The sequence below is a fragment of the Phaenicophaeus curvirostris genome, chromosome 3 (genome assembly GCF_032191515.1).
Source record: "Phaenicophaeus curvirostris isolate KB17595 chromosome 3, BPBGC_Pcur_1.0, whole genome shotgun sequence".
NCBI lineage: Eukaryota > Metazoa > Chordata > Aves > Cuculiformes > Cuculidae > Phaenicophaeus > Phaenicophaeus curvirostris.
The window spans coordinates 76,932,074-76,948,397 of NC_091394.1; the positions used below are offsets into that span (position 1 = coordinate 76,932,074).

At 37.8% G+C, this 16,324-nt stretch overlaps 1 protein-coding gene across 1 annotated transcript in view; it reads left to right on the plus strand.

The window, feature by feature from the left end:
- Positions 1–16,324, plus strand: part of SPAG1 (sperm associated antigen 1) — a 43,503-nt gene that overhangs the window by 14,866 nt on the left and 12,313 nt on the right. The window contains exons 8-13 of the mRNA XM_069854433.1: positions 1,643–1,773; positions 2,416–2,522; positions 4,917–5,079; positions 8,612–9,031; positions 9,430–9,529; positions 12,879–13,031. Coding sequence (XP_069710534.1) covers positions 1,643–1,773; positions 2,416–2,522; positions 4,917–5,079; positions 8,612–9,031; positions 9,430–9,529; positions 12,879–13,031 — 1,074 coding nt within the window. The remainder of the gene's footprint in view (positions 1–1,642; positions 1,774–2,415; positions 2,523–4,916; positions 5,080–8,611; positions 9,032–9,429; positions 9,530–12,878; positions 13,032–16,324) is intronic.

The window sequence follows — 16,324 nt, forward strand, 5'->3', positions numbered from 1 at the left end:
ATCATTCTTATACTTTGAGGCAGCTGTCTGTGAAGATCAACCAGTTCTCTAAGCACCCTTTGGCCTTCAGGGCATTTTCCCTGTAATCTTGCCAAGCAGATTCCTGAACAGACCAAAATCTTGCCTTCTGAAGTCCAGGGCTATAATTCTAATGTTCATATTGCTTTTTTTTTCTCCCAGAATCTTAAACTCTACATACAATCTTACGGTAACTTCAGCCAAGGCTATTGTCAGTTTTTGCACTCGCAACCATTTCTTGATTGTCAGTAGCAGTTCCAGCAGAGCATTCCCCCTCATCAGCTTGTTGATTGTGTCAAGAAGTTTACTTCAATATGATCCAGAAGTCTCATAGATTTTATTTGTGCCTTGTCATTTTACCCTTCCAGCAGATAACAGGGTGGCTTAGGTCCCCCATGGGAGCCGAAGCCTGTAATTATGAGGCTTCCTTTAATTGTCTGAAGAAGACTTCCTGCGCTTGGTCTTCTTCATCAGACAGTCTGGAGAGGGTACTTACCATGATGTCACCACGTCAGTGTGACTTCTTATTCTTACCCATCAGCTCTCTTGACTGACTTGTCCTTCTCTTGCCTGTTCCAAGACAAACCCTGCCTGCTCCAAGACAAAACTTCACACATTTAATCACTGCTTAGGCTGGAATGCATCGCCTCCTCACCTTCCTATTTTTTCCTAAAGAGTCTGCATGCCTCTATCACAGCGTTCCAGCCACAGAGATAATACCACCATATCTTTGTTATCCCACTGAGATCATGGCTGCACAGATTTTTTATCCCCTTTTTCTTTCCCAATCTTTGTGCATTTGTGCATTTGTGTGCAAGGACTTGAGATTTTCCTTTAGCCACAGTTTTTTCACAAGGAGCATGAGTTACTTCTAGCGTGCTCTTCTGCTGGCACTTCCCTACTGTCCCTTCTTCCCACCAAATAGAGTCCTTCTTGCTACGTTAGCAAGGGTGTTGGCAAAGATTCTCTTATTCCACTTTGTCGTACACATCCCAGTTGTCCTTATTCCTCAGAGATGATCCTATTATAGAAGCTGAAGCCCTGCCTACAGTACCAGCCATGCAGCTAGGTGCTGACCTGGACAATTATAGAATCACAGAATCATAGAATAGTTTGAGTTGGAAGGGACTGTCAAGATATTCCAGTTCCAACCCCCCTGCCATGGGCAGGGACACCTACCACTAGATCCACTCACTGCTGCCTGAATCTCCCTTTTACAAGCAAGGGAGGTTAGAAGCCCACGTGCCCCCCCTCTCCCTCCAGCCCACTTCATCTTAACCTCCAGAGCTCTGGAGTTATGTTTGATACTCTCAAAGGTTTCATTTGTCAGCTCCATTTGAGTCTATATGGATGGCAGCAAGAGGTTATAGTTTAAGTGACACACGAGCTATGGCATCTTCGTTGCAACATCTCAGATCCAAGCCCTGACAAGCGACAGACCTCTGAAATCTGGTTGGTGAAATCTTGCCTCTGGTCTCACAGGAGGTAGTTTCTAACCACCATTGTGGTTAGAATGTTGGTATTAGTATTGTTCTAATATTGTTTTCACCTTCCAACAGCGAAGTGTTCCTACATTCAGATTTTTTACCTATAAGCTTATCATGGTCAATATTCCCTTTTTCAGGAGTTTATCTGTAATGCCCACTGCAGCTGCATATAATAACAAAGCTCAAGCAGAAATCAAACTTCAGGACTGGGACAGTGCTTTGCAGGATTGTGAGAAGGTACTAGATATGGAACCTGGCAACATGAAAGGTAAAGTAGAACATGAACTTTTATTTATTGCAAATAAAATGTTGCATACCCATTCATGTTGTCAGTTGACTTAACTGAGCTGTAGATCAAGTCCAAGTTCAAATAAGGAAACAGTAGCTCCCCAAAGTAATTTTAACAGTGTTTTGGGGGGCGGGGAAGTTTTATGCAGTTCGTGCTGCTGATTTGTAATGGATGTTCTTACGTGGCAGCACGGACTATCTCTTGGTTTTGACATGATGACTGTAAGATCTTTTGTATTCGTGCACTGTATTGTTTCTGTAATACTCCCACTGAAGTATTAATTGCCTGAAAAAACACATGAAACTAATGCAAGTTGGTGATTTAATCCTTTCTGAAGGCTAAGGCATGAATGTAGTTCACTATACTTGTGTGGGAGGAAGGGAAAAATTGGAAAAATACTAGAAGATGCTTCACAATTCATCTTCACTATCTCAAAAGGTGTCATGTAAAATGTCGTCATTAAAAATGATCAAGAGAGCAGTCATTATTAACACAGAGTCATTATGCAGTAAATGCAGAATTTTAGAAACTGTTTTACACTTAGTATGTCTAGAAAAAGTAGTGTATTTTTATCTGCTTTATGCTTTAAATACATAATTAATACACTTTGTTTCTTTGTAGCTCTGATGCGCCGTGCCACTGTGCACAATCAGCTGCAGAATTACCAGGCAGCTATAGAGGATCTGAGCAAAGTATTACACATTGAACCAGAAAACGCTATAGCTAAGGTAAAGGTAAATGAGTTGAATATAACTAGAATGAGGTAGTGTGCAGTTGTGGTATAAAGTGAGTACAGTTTATATTGTTTGACTTGAATATGAGTTGTGAGGACACCTGCAGTCTACTGTGCCAACAGTCAGCTTCCCAAGACCACATAGGTGCCTGGTGGTGGAAATTAGATTCATGAATGTGACCAGGTCTTCCGTTCACTACTTAACTGAGAGAACTTGTAGGTGCTCAATTATTTATCTGTTAATGTAATTTAGGTGCCTAAATCTTACTGCTGAACATACTTACAGTCTTAGTGTCGTAGCTAATCAAAGTAATCTGGAAATTTCTCTCTATAAGATCCAGTAGGATAGGCGTGTTTAAGTTTGACACATAAGTCACAAGAAAAATTCAAGAGAGAAGCCAAGCTTTTATTGTTGCAGTGGTACAGTCAGCCCAAAAGGAGGGGACCTGGGTTCTGTCCTCAATTTCAACGTGCTGTTATAAATCCTCATTTCTTACCTCCAAGCTAGAATGAAACATCTTTTTGTATCTTCTGATGAATCTGGACCTTCCTTAGCCGATTTTGCATCTAAGGAAGGCAGATGCTTTATTTGGAAACTGACAGGATGTGGTCCTTGTGCTACTATTACTTCAGCTGTTTAGGGGAAGATCGGTTTGTATAATTTCACTGGTATTTTCTCAGTGGTGTTTTGTGGGTTAGAACCCAGTTCTTGCATTTGAATTCTACATGCCCTGAGAATTTTAAGTACCAGGTAGTTCTGATACTTAATTGCTCTTTGCCTGTTAATTAGGATTCCAACATACTGCTGTGCTCCCAGGATTTTTTATGTGTAACTTCTGGATGCTGTGCAATTGTCTCATCACTTGAATTCTGTTCAGCTCTTATTGTTGGTACATTTTGAGGTGCCAGCAGCTTACTGATTGTTACTTCTTTCTGTGTAGTTATTTGATAACTGCTGTTGCTTGCACCAGTGAGAGAAGTCCAAGCCTGTTATATCAAATTCACCACAAACAGCATTCATCCCTTTAAGGGTGTTCTTGGAGCTGGATTCCTGTCCACAATAATTCCCAAGATTCACATCAACCAAGGAATTTGCTGCCTTCTTTTTCTTTCCCCCTTTCTTTCTTTTCAAACACTTGTCTCACTAGACTCAAGTTCTGAAAGAGCTTTTGGGTATTTTTCTGTCTACAAAACTGAACCACTAAATAGCTTGGCTTGTGAGTCTGTGTTGACAAACTCCATGGCAGTCTCCGTGAAACAATTATCAAACAAGTTGCGCTGAGACTTCTTATAATAGCAGACATAAGATACTAATTTTGAGTACACTCTTCTGGAGAGCCATATACAGTTGTAGATTTGAGGAGCAAAGCTGAAGCTGTAGCTGAAAGCAGACATCTGTACTTAGTCTTAATCTGTGCCAGCTATTATGCCTTGGCTGAGATATCCAGAGGTGACAGTACTTGACAGAGCGTTTTTTGAGTTGCTATTTGCTTGGAGGATCCTCAAAACCTTTGAGATAAATATGAATGTATGGAACACTTGCAGAGAGAATGTTTATGTGCAGAGTCACTAAATAAAGATAAATTGCTTGTCAGTATCAGGAATTCTTCAGTGTACTTTGTCCATGTGAATCTTCACTTGTTCCTGTCCTTGTTTTATCTTTTTCTTGGGGGAGCAAGTACTGAAATGGCACTTCCTTGTACAGCATAGAATTAAATTCAAAATAGGTCACAGCGTTGGGTGTGTCTTACTCTGCTCTAAAATTGTAAAGTGCAGTTGGAGGTTGGTTTGGGTTTTTTTTGAGTAAACAAAAATGTTTAGGAAATGAAAGGCTGTTTGATGATCCAATTTGCAGGCCTTACAAGAGGACCAAACTTTTTCATTATTTAACAGCTAAGAAATTTTCTCTTTTGGTTCTAGTTCTGTCAGTTACACTGCTTTATCAGGTAGCCATAAGACACCAAATTCCCCATAGTACAAATTTTGATGAACTGATTTTAGGCTTTTTTGAAGGTTCTGGAAAGAGCTTGTTTTCCACATGTCTCTTCTGAGTAGATCATTCAGGATATCACAATAGTGCTGTCTAACAGCTTTTTTTCTTTTTAAATAATTTGGGAGTTTTGCTTAAGATGTTCATTCAAGAAAAAGTACTTCTTTGTGTACTATCCTTTAAGTTTCTAAGAGATATTATGTGCTAATCTTGGCTTTGATACTGACTCTTGGAAAATTCACATCTATTTTCTCTGGTTTTATATTGTCAACGTTTATTTCAATAATTCTTCAGGATTTTCTGTGGTTTATTTAACAGAGTGTATTTTCTAGATATAAATTACAATTTATGTATCTATGAAAAAAGGCTTCTGCTATCGGTCTTTTTTCTCTGTTGCAGAAAAATCTATTAGAGATTGAAAGGAAACTGAAAGTTTTAAAGCCTGTATCAGAGACTCAAGGCAAAGGAAAAAGAATACTTATTCAAGAAATAGGAGATTCAGAAGGTGATGAAGAAAGAGGGGAAAATACGCAAGAACATAAAAGAAGCGGTGGAGATACAAGTAATGTTATGTCACTCCCTGTTTAATTTTAAGCTGAGAAAAAATAATTTCCTTTGATATTCCAATATTTATTCACACAATTCATCTATATTTGTTTGCACAGAATATTGCCTGTTTACATTCACTACTTATAGTACATCTGAGTGTGAAATCTAGAATCCGGTTTTGTTACACATCTTTGGAATTATTTCCGGAAAGGGTATAACAGAGGCAGATGGAAAATACTGCGATAAATCATTTAGATTCCTGTGTCCTATGTTATTTTATACCTCTCCTTTGATGTGGACCCAGTCACGAATTTCTTCCAGTATTAGTGAACATTTTGTGTTCCTTAACTCTTCCTGTTGCACAGATTTCTTGCCTTCCCACCATCATATTTTATTTCTATATTTTTCCTCCCTTGCTCAGATCAAAGGGTGTAAAAATGTTGCAGTGGCATGTAGTGTTATTTTTTTTGTCATTTGTTTTGAAAAACTATCAATCTTTTATTTTTTTAATGTAAGAGATCATCTGTGTACTCCAAAAGCTTATATGAGAGGTAAACTACATATAATTCTTCTACAGCAGGTAGTTTACAGGCAGTTGAAGTTCAGACTTCCATTTCTGGATCAGGGTGTTACTAAATGTAAGACTGCTGAGATGAAGCTACTGGCATAATCAGAATGCATGACTTGCCGGAGGAGGTGAGGCAACAGGAACACTGGCAGGTCGCTTTTAAGTTCAGCTGCCTGTCTGGGCTCCAGCCTGCAACAGAATTAACACCCCTGGGTTGATTTCCACCTTTTCTCCTTTCTTTTGGTTCTTAAGGCAGCTTGGTGTGACAGCAGTGGCTTTTGTGTTTTCCGTGACCTGTGTTGTTCTTGATCTTGAGATTAAATCTGTCTATGGGTTTTCCAACTTAATTGTGAATATTGGACTGTACATGTCTGATTTAATAACGCATTATTTGCACTCAAATGTAAGGAAGATGCATTTTTCATGATCAGTAGGTATCCACTTGAAGTCTCCTCAGCTAAAACTCTGGGAGAAAGGAATGGATTATGCTCCTAGTCTTAACTATTAGGTAATTTGGGGTTGCTTTTCATTGGGAGCATTCAGATGACTAAGTGCCTTCTAGCTCCAGAGGAAGACTCCTATTCTGTTAATGAAAGGTTGGGCTTTTGAATAGAGGGAAGATTGTCAGCTGACGTCAGTGTTAGATGTTCGTGTGATATATGTAAGTATTTTTGAGGTTTAGGAGGCATGCATTTTCATAGATTACTCTCTGTTTTAAAGTACAACTAGAAAGGAATACGAAGTCAGTTCAATTCTTGAATAAATCTGATACGTCCTGTCAATCTAACAGCAATAAACAGACTAAGCATTTCAAACCTCTTCCCTATACATCTAGTCAGGTAGTCACAGTCAGTCCAGTAAAAAAAATCCTTCTTGTACAATAGAAACAGAAAATTGCTTAATTCCTAGAGACTGGAAGAGCTAGTATTCGGGCACTAAAAAAAAAAAAATATCACGTATGTCACATATGTACTTGACAAAGCACCTGATACTTTGATGTGTTGTACCTTATGTCAGTCCACTATCTTGTGACTTTATTTCCTTTCTCTAGATCATCTGGGTTTTTTTGAATGTTGTTAGTAGCTGAATAGGTACAAAAACTCTCTCTGCATCCTTGAACTATGTATTTTGTTGGTCTTGACCACATATCCTGGTTTCTCTGTTCTCGAACATCTCCAGGGAGGGGCTCTTTGTCAGGGAGTGCAGGGATAGAACAAGGAGTAGTGGTTTTAAGATGAAAGAGGGGAAATTTAGATTAGATATTAGGAAGAAATTTTTTACTGTGAGGGTGGTGAGGCACTGGCACAGCTTGCCCAGAGAAGTTATGGGTGCCCCATCCCTGGAGGTATTTGAGACCAGGCTGGATGAGGCTTTGAGCAGCCTGATCCAGTGGACGGTGTCCTTGCCCATGGCAGGGAGTTATGAAATAAAACTGGATTCACAGTCTTTAGGTTTTTACTTTTTCTTAAATTGTTCTATGTGGAACACCAAACATTTATGTGATGTTACAGATGATTTGTTAATGTATGTGTTAGCGTTGCATTATTTTTCACAGAGGACAGTAAGTAAGGTCTTATATTTGCACTTTGAAGTTCTTTTATGTAGTAAAAAGTCTTTCTGTAATTTGGTACAACCTAGATGTACAGACTATTTTCTGGTTTGGTGGATGTAACATAGAAGTATTTTTAGCCTGTATCCTAAAGAAATTATTAATGTAGTACTACTGTCTTATTCATCTGCCTAGCTAGTCTTTCACCCTCACCCTCATCCTCCCTACCAAACAGACTTTAAACCTTTTTGGAATATTTGACACTGAAAAATGTGATAGATGGATGGATAGAAGTCTCAAATATAAATAATTTTATTTTAAGTTTTATAAAAATGTCTGTGTGGGTAGAATAGATCTATCATATTGTTGTTCCCAGTGTGGAGTATAAACTTATTTTTAAACACTGTATTTTAAAATGAAAACCACAGCAAGAAAGGATGCAGTTGGAGCTTTTGTCTATTAGACACTAGAGAATTTAGTTGTTTTTAAGAATCTAATGCTTTCCCATCCTGTTAAGTTCCATTTCAGTAACATTTTATGTAGTAAAAAGCCTTTCTGTAATTTGGTACAACCTAGATTTCATCCATGTTCAGTCAACTTAGAAGTTTAGGTTGAGTCATTTGGAACTATGACTTCAATATATAAAGGCATGAAACACTTCTGTTGGACAGATGAGCCCATTGTGTTAAGGGAAGCCGAGAGCCTGGCACCTTAATAGGACCAAAACACAGTTGCCTTCGTGTGACTGGTGGTATCGAGAGTCAGGCTCTCTGCAGAAATCTGTATCTGAATCCTGTGGTTGATAATCTGTTAAGGATTCAGGTGACTAATGAATGTATATTTGGGACCCTCATTACATGAGTTTTCCTGATTAAATTAATAATAAATAATAGTGAAAGTTCAACGATCAGAAGTCTCTATAAAAGGCTGTTTGACATCCGTAAATGAAGCCTCTTTGAGAATGATTTATAAGCTTTTATTCCTCCTATTCTGTGTTGTATTTGAGGGGGGTTTTGAAGTGTACCATTCTACTGCTTTGTTAGCGGTCTGTTCTAATTTTACCATGCAAGCATTTTGATTTGTCTGTGGAAAATCAGTGTATCAGTATTGCAACAGCCAGTATTTGAAGAGTTAATTTCAAGGTGAGTTCTGTACCATTCTGACACTGCAGAACAGGGGTTTACAGTGTGCCCAGCAAGGAGAAATGAGATTTCATAGTAATACATTCTCAGTCATAACTGCAGGGTACTCATAAGTAGGCATTTTTCTGTGTTTTTGGGAGTGTTTTCTGAGGCAAGTAAATGTTGCTAACATTAAGATGTCCAAAGGATTTAATACCGTGTTCTTTGGTTGTACACCCCTCTTTGCCAGGACGATAGTTTCTTCTGATGATGCAAGCTCTAACTCAGCTCATTAACTTCCTCGTAGAAATTGTTCCAGTCAGAGAAGAGGTGGGTACTGAGGAGGCTGCGATGGGGAACGCACAGAGAAAGTTTCACAGCAAAGGAGGTGGCAGTAAGGCAGAGGACAGAGAGACACAGAAGCAGAAGGAATCCACTGAGAGCAGGTTAAAAAAAGGCACGTCAGAGAAAAAAACACAAAAGAAGTTGTCAGACCATGAAGGTGAAGTTAATGGCTACTTACACAGTGAGCAAAAGAGTGAAAGCCCTAAAGCTGAGAAGATCTCCGGATCTCATGGAGCTGGGTCTCAGTCGGCTGGTGGTGGCAGTTCACTTCCTCCTATTGCAGCAAAACTAAAAAGTGAAGGAAATGAGTTATTTAAGAGTGGACAGTTTGGAGAAGCTGTGCTGAAATACTCAGAAGCTATTGAATGTGTCATCGGTGTAGGTGAGTGCAATACCTCTCACTTCATAGTTAAATCTGGGATTATCATTTAGATTATTTAAAGGAACTAGAAATGAACTTGCGTAGCCTTCCCCTGGATTTCTGGCAGGAGTTACTGTGCAGTAAATTCTTTGTCATTGTCAGTAGAGAATAATTCATGTGGTACAAAGTATAGGAAGATGAGCAAAATAATCTTTTGACTTCCTTGGGGCAGAGCTGTTTGCTTTTATTTATGTGTTTGAATAATTACATATTCGAGGTGAGATGATAAAGGAAAGCTCCTTACAGCTTTGCAGTGTCAGCAAACTGCATCACTGCAGTGCAACATAGGGTATGCAGGTCTTTAATTCTGGAACATTGTTTCAGTAGTGTTCTTTGATTTTGATTGTGATTTCTTTTAGGAGAACAAAGTCCAGATGATTTAAGTATCTTGTACTCGAACAGAGCGGCATGTTACCTCAAAGAAGGCAACTGCAGTGACTGCATTCAGGATTGTAACAGGTAAATTGCAACCTCCCATGTAGAGCAACAACATTCCTGATGATGATTAAACATTTTAACTGTTACATTGTTATTGCAGAACAATCTTCAATAAAGTCTGATTCCCTGCCTAAATGGCAGATAATTTTATCTATTACGTAAACAACTATGTAGAACCTAGGGAAGGAGTAACTTTTAACTTAGTGTCTTGTTGTGTGGAGGCAGTTCTTAGGCTTCTTGTGTACAGAGAAATGCATGGCAGGGTTAAATTTTGTTATATAAAAGCAGTCTTACTTCAGGGATGCTCTGTAGCAATTTATATGTAAAAGCTTTGTTAAACCAGATTCTTGTCACAATGTTGGAAATTGCTTTCAAGCATGTGTATTGTGTGTGTGAGTGTTCTCTGTGTTTGGTTTGGTTTTTTGGTTTGTTTTATTTAAATATATACTCGGCATAGTTATAAACAGCGATTACAGCTGTTCAGGAATTGAGCTAGAATCCTTTCTGCTTATTGTGGCTTTTAAAGATACAGGGGTTAGAGAGGATCTGATGCCTTCAATAACTTCCAAACACTTCCTTCCACTAAATTATTACTGTATTTCTACATTTCTTTTTTAATATTTTCATAGATGTGGTTAGTAAGACTGAGGTTTAGTATGCAAAAAAGGATCTCAAGATAGTTAGAAATCATATTAACTTATCAGTTGGGTTTTTTACAGCACAACCTAACTGTTTAAAACCCCCAAAACTAAAAATAAAATGTGCGTGTAACTTTATATTAATTAAATATTTGACTTACTGTCTACATTGTAACCGACAGAAAAGTTTTCTGAAAATGTCATCTAAAAAAATTGACTTGTTAGCAATATTTCATTAAAACAGATGCAGGACCAGAGGGAGCTCGCTGATAAGATGGCATACTTAACAGCCATCACATTTTTCTGCTCAGGAGGTGTGAAGTACGTAAGACTTCAACTGAAATCAGTAATACAAAGGGTTTGGGGTTTGTATTCTCACCAGCTGGAAGCTTTATTTTCTTACTAGTCTAATGATAGCATATTTAATGTCATGCATATTTTCTGAATGCACAAGGACCCATGGTGCTTAGCAAACACAACAGTAGCAGAAATAATTTGGAGACTGGGAAGCAGAACTGCAAAACTGCCAGCACGTATGAATTAGGCAATGCCAAGCATTAATGCTCATAAATGTCTAAAGGGTGGGTGTGAAGAGGATGAGGCAAACTCTTTTCAGTGGTGCCTGGTGACAGGACAAGGAGCAATGGGCACAAGCTGGAACACAGGAAGTTCCATCTAAACATGAGGAAAAACTTCTTTGCTGTGAGGGTGATGGAGCACTGGAACAGGCTGCCCAGAGGGGTTGTGGAGTCTCCTACTCTGGAGATATTCAAAACCCACCTGGACATGTTCTTGTGTAGGCTGCTCCAGGTGGGCCTGCTTTAGCAGGGAGGTTGGGCTTGATGATCTCCAGAGGTCCCTTCCAATCCCTGTCATTCTATGGTTAAATCTTCTCTAGGCAACACAACGTGAAGGATGATCAACAAATAGTTTACTTGATTTCAAAGGAAAAAATGGTATAGTGCTTGCATTTGTGATATAAAAAAAAGCATTGAAAATTTATCTTTCATTAAGATTTAGCAATTTAGGGCTTAGAAGTGTATCAAAAACCCTCTGGATCCCTCTCTGTCTTAAGACTCTGATTTGAAGTGTCTTTGATTCTTGTTATAGAGTGAAAAAGAACTCCTGTGCAGTAATGTTATGTTATTTGGTACTGTGGTGTGGTTTGGTCCCTGGCTGTACTATATTTGCACCCTACCCTGGAAATGTAGTTTTCAGTTCTCACTGATGCTCTTCTTTGAGCAGTGTTGTCTTTCCCTGAATTTATTTAAGGTGGTTGGTTTTCTTCATTCTTGATGTGAGGAATCTGAAATTGCATTAATATTTTTCTAAGTTACAGAATACCAAGTGTTCTTGCAGAGGTTTGCACATTGCTGTATTTTTCAAATGCCTTCAGCAACATGAAAAGAAATGGAATATTAGAAATATTTATGATATGGAAGTTGGAAATATTTATTCTAGAAATCATTGTTCCTCTGGCCTTAGAAGGAGTAATGGTACAAAGCCAAGTCACAGCAAAGAAGGCCAAACAGCCTCCTGGGCTTAAAAAAGGGAGCACAGCCAGTATAGTTGAGGGGAGTGATTGTCCCCTTGTACTCAGCACTGCTCAGATAGTGATCAGCTGGAGCAGCTCAGTGAAGCGTCACTGAGGTAGCTGTGAACGCTGGAGCACACTTGCCTGGAGAGGAGAGACCTAGGGAGTGGGGTTTCTTTAGCTTAGAGAAGAATGGCTTCCAGGGCTCCTGACCACAGCCTGCCAGTGCCTATGAGGAGATTACCCAGAGGATGGATCCTGGCTCTTCTGGCAATGCATTGTGGAGGAGAAGAGGCAAAAGTAAACTGAACCATGCAAGATTCACACTGGTTATTTGGAGAAACATTTTCCCTATGAACGGTGGGGGGCATTTTAACAGAGATGTGCAGAGATTCCCTTGGAGGTTTTCAAGGCCCAGCTGGATTAGACCCTGAACTGACTTGTCTGATCTCAGAGCTGACCCTACCTGTAGCAGAAGGTTGGACTAGAGACCTCTCAGCCTGAATTATGTTATGATTCCATGAAATCTAATTAGCTAGCCTCATTATAATTTCAGTATTTCAAAGTTTATCTCTTTTTCTCTTTAGCAAAATTCATTGATTTATAAAAGGTAATCTTTAATACTTTGTGGATTGGTCTTCATATTGCTGTAAAAGCACATGTTTTTTTGGAAGGAGTTCTTATTGCACGATGTCGGGGGTTGAAATCAATGTTGACCAGGCATGCAATCAGAAGAGTAAACACAAAATATAGGCAAAATCCTAGAAGCCAAAAAGGACAAGTATATATTCATATCTTACTAAATGTATGTGTATCCTTTCATGTAAGAAAGAACTGAAAATCATGTAGGCAAAAGCGTGATGTACTTGAAATCCCTGTAGATCTAGGGATGACTTAAGACGAATAGCTTTTGCTCTTAAACAGTTACCGTTACATTAATGTCTTCTTGGTGATGAAAGTTTTCCAGATGGAAGGTAGGGGTTTAAGTGGAGTAAGTTGCAGTAAAAGCACTAGCAACTGCATAACTGCATGCCCTTTAGGGCATTAATATGAACCCGTTTTCCTTGGTTATGTTGCTGTAAGGCCCTTCTGGAATCACAGAGTTGTTAGGTATAGTTCTGTATATCATAAAATAGTTTTATTAATATTGTTTCAGTTACTCTGTTTCAGTCTTGCTTTTTTCCTTTGTTTTCCCCAGAGCTCTGGAGCTTCAGCCATTTTCCCTTAAGCCCCTTCTACGACGAGCAGTGGCAAATGAGTCGATGGAGCGGTATCGACAGGCATACGTTGATTATAAAACCGTTCTACAAATAGACAGCAGCATCCAAGCAGCAAATGATAGTGTTAATAGGTAACTCCACTTACTAATTTTGTGATATCAGTCCAAATAGAAAAGTAGAATTCAATATTGTTTCCTTTATATGGTCCCTCAGTTTTGTATCCCACAGAGGCAGGGACGTTACAGCTGGAGGACTGGCTGTTTCATAGCTTGACATTTTTTCCTCTGCCAGCAGTAGGTCTGTTTTAAAAATGTAATATTTTAAAGGCTTTTTTTTATTGGTGCTTCAACTTGTATGTGATACCATGTAAAGTAATACTTTAAGGTCCATATTTTTTCTCCGAAGTTTCTGTTTCCTTTTCATATTATCAGTCTTCCTGTGGTAGTTGGGAATTTGCGTTAAGTGTGAATCCTTCAGTATGCTGCAGTTGTGTAAACGCTGAAGTAGCTCAATACAGTGGTTGGCTACAATCCTTTGAGGTGAAAAAACTGTAATTAAATATTACTTTTAACCTAAATGTTAATATTTCCAGCATTAATTCTTGCTGCAAAGGGAGATGTCTCAATTTCTGTAATTATATTTTAGTAGTGTAAAATTAGCTGTATGGACACTGTTGTAATTGTGTTCTCATTAACATATAGTAAGTACTTCAGTGCGTGACAAATAGGATTTTCCTTTACTTTTTATTTTTCTTTTTATCGGGAAAAATGTATTTATGAAAGCAGGACAGCCATTAATCATTGAGCAGGAACCCAAATGCATGCGACTTAACAGACAATGAAAACTAGTACCTTTTTTTCTTTTTAAGGCATAACCCTGAGCACCCATTATTGCTTCATTAAAAAATCCATAATATCTCTAAATTCTGCTTATTTGACCAGAGGTCACCAAAGGAGATCATGACACTTTATCTCCTCTTCCTAGAAGTCTTATTTTTTGTAACACAACAAATTGTTATTGATCTTCTCTATTTATGCGGGTAATAGAGCACTTGGACTGGTGAGATAACTGCTTGCCCTGGTATCTATGTGATTATACTACTTCTTAATCTTTTTGGCTTATTTTACCTGCAAATACTCTTTTCCTATTTCTTCTTGACTTGTAACTTGCTTAGTAATAAGCTTATTTCCCTTTTTCCCTTAACACTCTTCCTTTTCTCCTCTCTAGGCCTTCCTTATGTTTTTAGCTTCACTGCTCATTACTCTTTCCTCCCTGGCAACCCATCACCTTATTTCAGCTGCTTCTTCCTTCTTCTCTTCTGCTGGTAATTAATTTTTGTTTGCAAATTCTTAGTTTCTAAAACATAGACCTCCTGCTTAATTGAACTTTTACTAGAATTTATTTTTTAATATTTTATCGTTTGTGAATTGAACTGAAATTGTTTACCAAAGTATTTATTTTGACTTCCACAGTAACAGACCTTTTTAAAAAATCATTTTAATGAAAAATGATAGTTCCTCTACTGCCTTTTAAATTAAAAGGATAACCTGAAAATATAGCTTAATTTTTTTTTTATATATTAGCAATTTTGGCTCTTAACCACTTGCTGTTGTAGGATTTTTTTTGGTTTTAAGTTCCTGCAGGAAACTGGATAGTGGTACTGTAGGAAGCTGACTGGAAAAACTCATTATCGTACTTGTGTCTGAGAGTGAATTTGATAAATCATGTTCAGGCTTGTCTTTCTGTACCTACCTGTCTAAGCAGGCTTTCCAAAAATCTTAGAATTGAATGGATGTTCAGTCTGATATTTCTAATAATTCCTATGTAAAAAACCAAGTAGAATTTTTCATATAAAGCTTTTACCTGATTATTTTGCAATCAAAAGGAAGTAATTGGAAGCGTAAGTATATATTTTTATGAAAAGTCAACTGAAAATATGCATAAACAATTACTTGAGTGTTTATTATCTTGATTAGGTGATGTTGAATTGTGTCTTTTATTGGTTACGCTGAGGCGACTGAAGATAAATTGGAAGGATTGTTGTTTCTTTTAATGGTGTGTGCCAAGTCACAGGAAAATGCATTTCAAGCATGCTTTTAATCAGTGGCATTTCCCTAGCTTGTGAACATCAATGAATTTCTTACTTTGTGTATTTTAATTTCCTCTTGAGTGAGTGTTTATTATTTGCTTTTCCCTGTTAGAAATGCAGAACCTCTAAGGTAGAGCAAAATAGTGATGCTTTTCCATTTACTGAATTGAAGTTGCATTGCAGGTATCTCGCCTCTCTTAATATTAGTTAGCAAATTGCATTAGGTAGCTTGGGAGCTTTTATTACAAATTCCCCTATGAGTATGGTACGGTACAGGTCAATTTATGAGGAACCCCAAACTGCAGAATTACTGGGTCAAGTTAGGGGGGAGTGGGGAATAAGTGTGTTCATCCCAGCTTTTTAATGAGATACCTGTGCTTTTTAAACGAACCGTGGCGCACAGGTATGCATTTTTGCAAAAGGCTGTGCTTAGGTTATTATATTGCGAGGAGTCAATTGATCATCAAATCCTGCAGGATTCTTTCTGTTGATTTTGATGAGTTAGATCAGGTTTTTTTCCTCCAAATTTTAAAGTATGATAAATGGAGAAAAATAAACAGAATGTAAATGGGACTGTGGGGTACTCTAGGCTTATTCTGTTACTTTTTATGGGAAATACCTAAATCTAATGAATTGACTTTTTAATATGAAGCATACAGGGTTGTTTAATTTATGATGGTGTTTCACCTTTTTCTTAACAATTGAATTCAAACTATTGTTAAAAATATAAAGTTTTAGTAAAGTTAAAGCAAAACAGAACTTGGAGAAGCTGCTTTGTTAGTATGTCCTATAAAATCCTGCTTAGGAATGATGCAGGCAGAGGAGAGCCTTTAGAAGGGCATATGCAGCTACTGCACAGAAAAATATTATTCTTGTTCACTTAGAAAACAAATAAAGCAACTCTGTAATATTACAAAGTGTGATATTCTGTGTACAAGAAATTTATTTGCAATTAAAAAATGTAAGAAATGGTGTATTTCGTGCGGCATTATGTAATGCATAAAATCACCCATTACATACCTCTGCAAAGAGCCTTTTTAGTCTGTATTGGTTGTTAAAGTATTTTGGTAATTTCTGTTTTACAGTAAAGAAGATTAGAACAGGTGCTGCTTCTTCTGTTGGTTTTCCTGTCAGATGCTAATGGGAAAAGAATTTGGTCGTGAGTCCTCTGGGACTTTTAACATAGTATTATACTGAGGCTTTTTGTTGTTGTTGTATAGCTGTTATTCAAATATTTTAAAAGAGCAAAACTAAGCAAGAAAACTTGATTGGGTAATTTATGCTCATTTTGTCTCCTTCTTCATGTCATAGTAAAGGTTCTTAATTTTTCTTTTT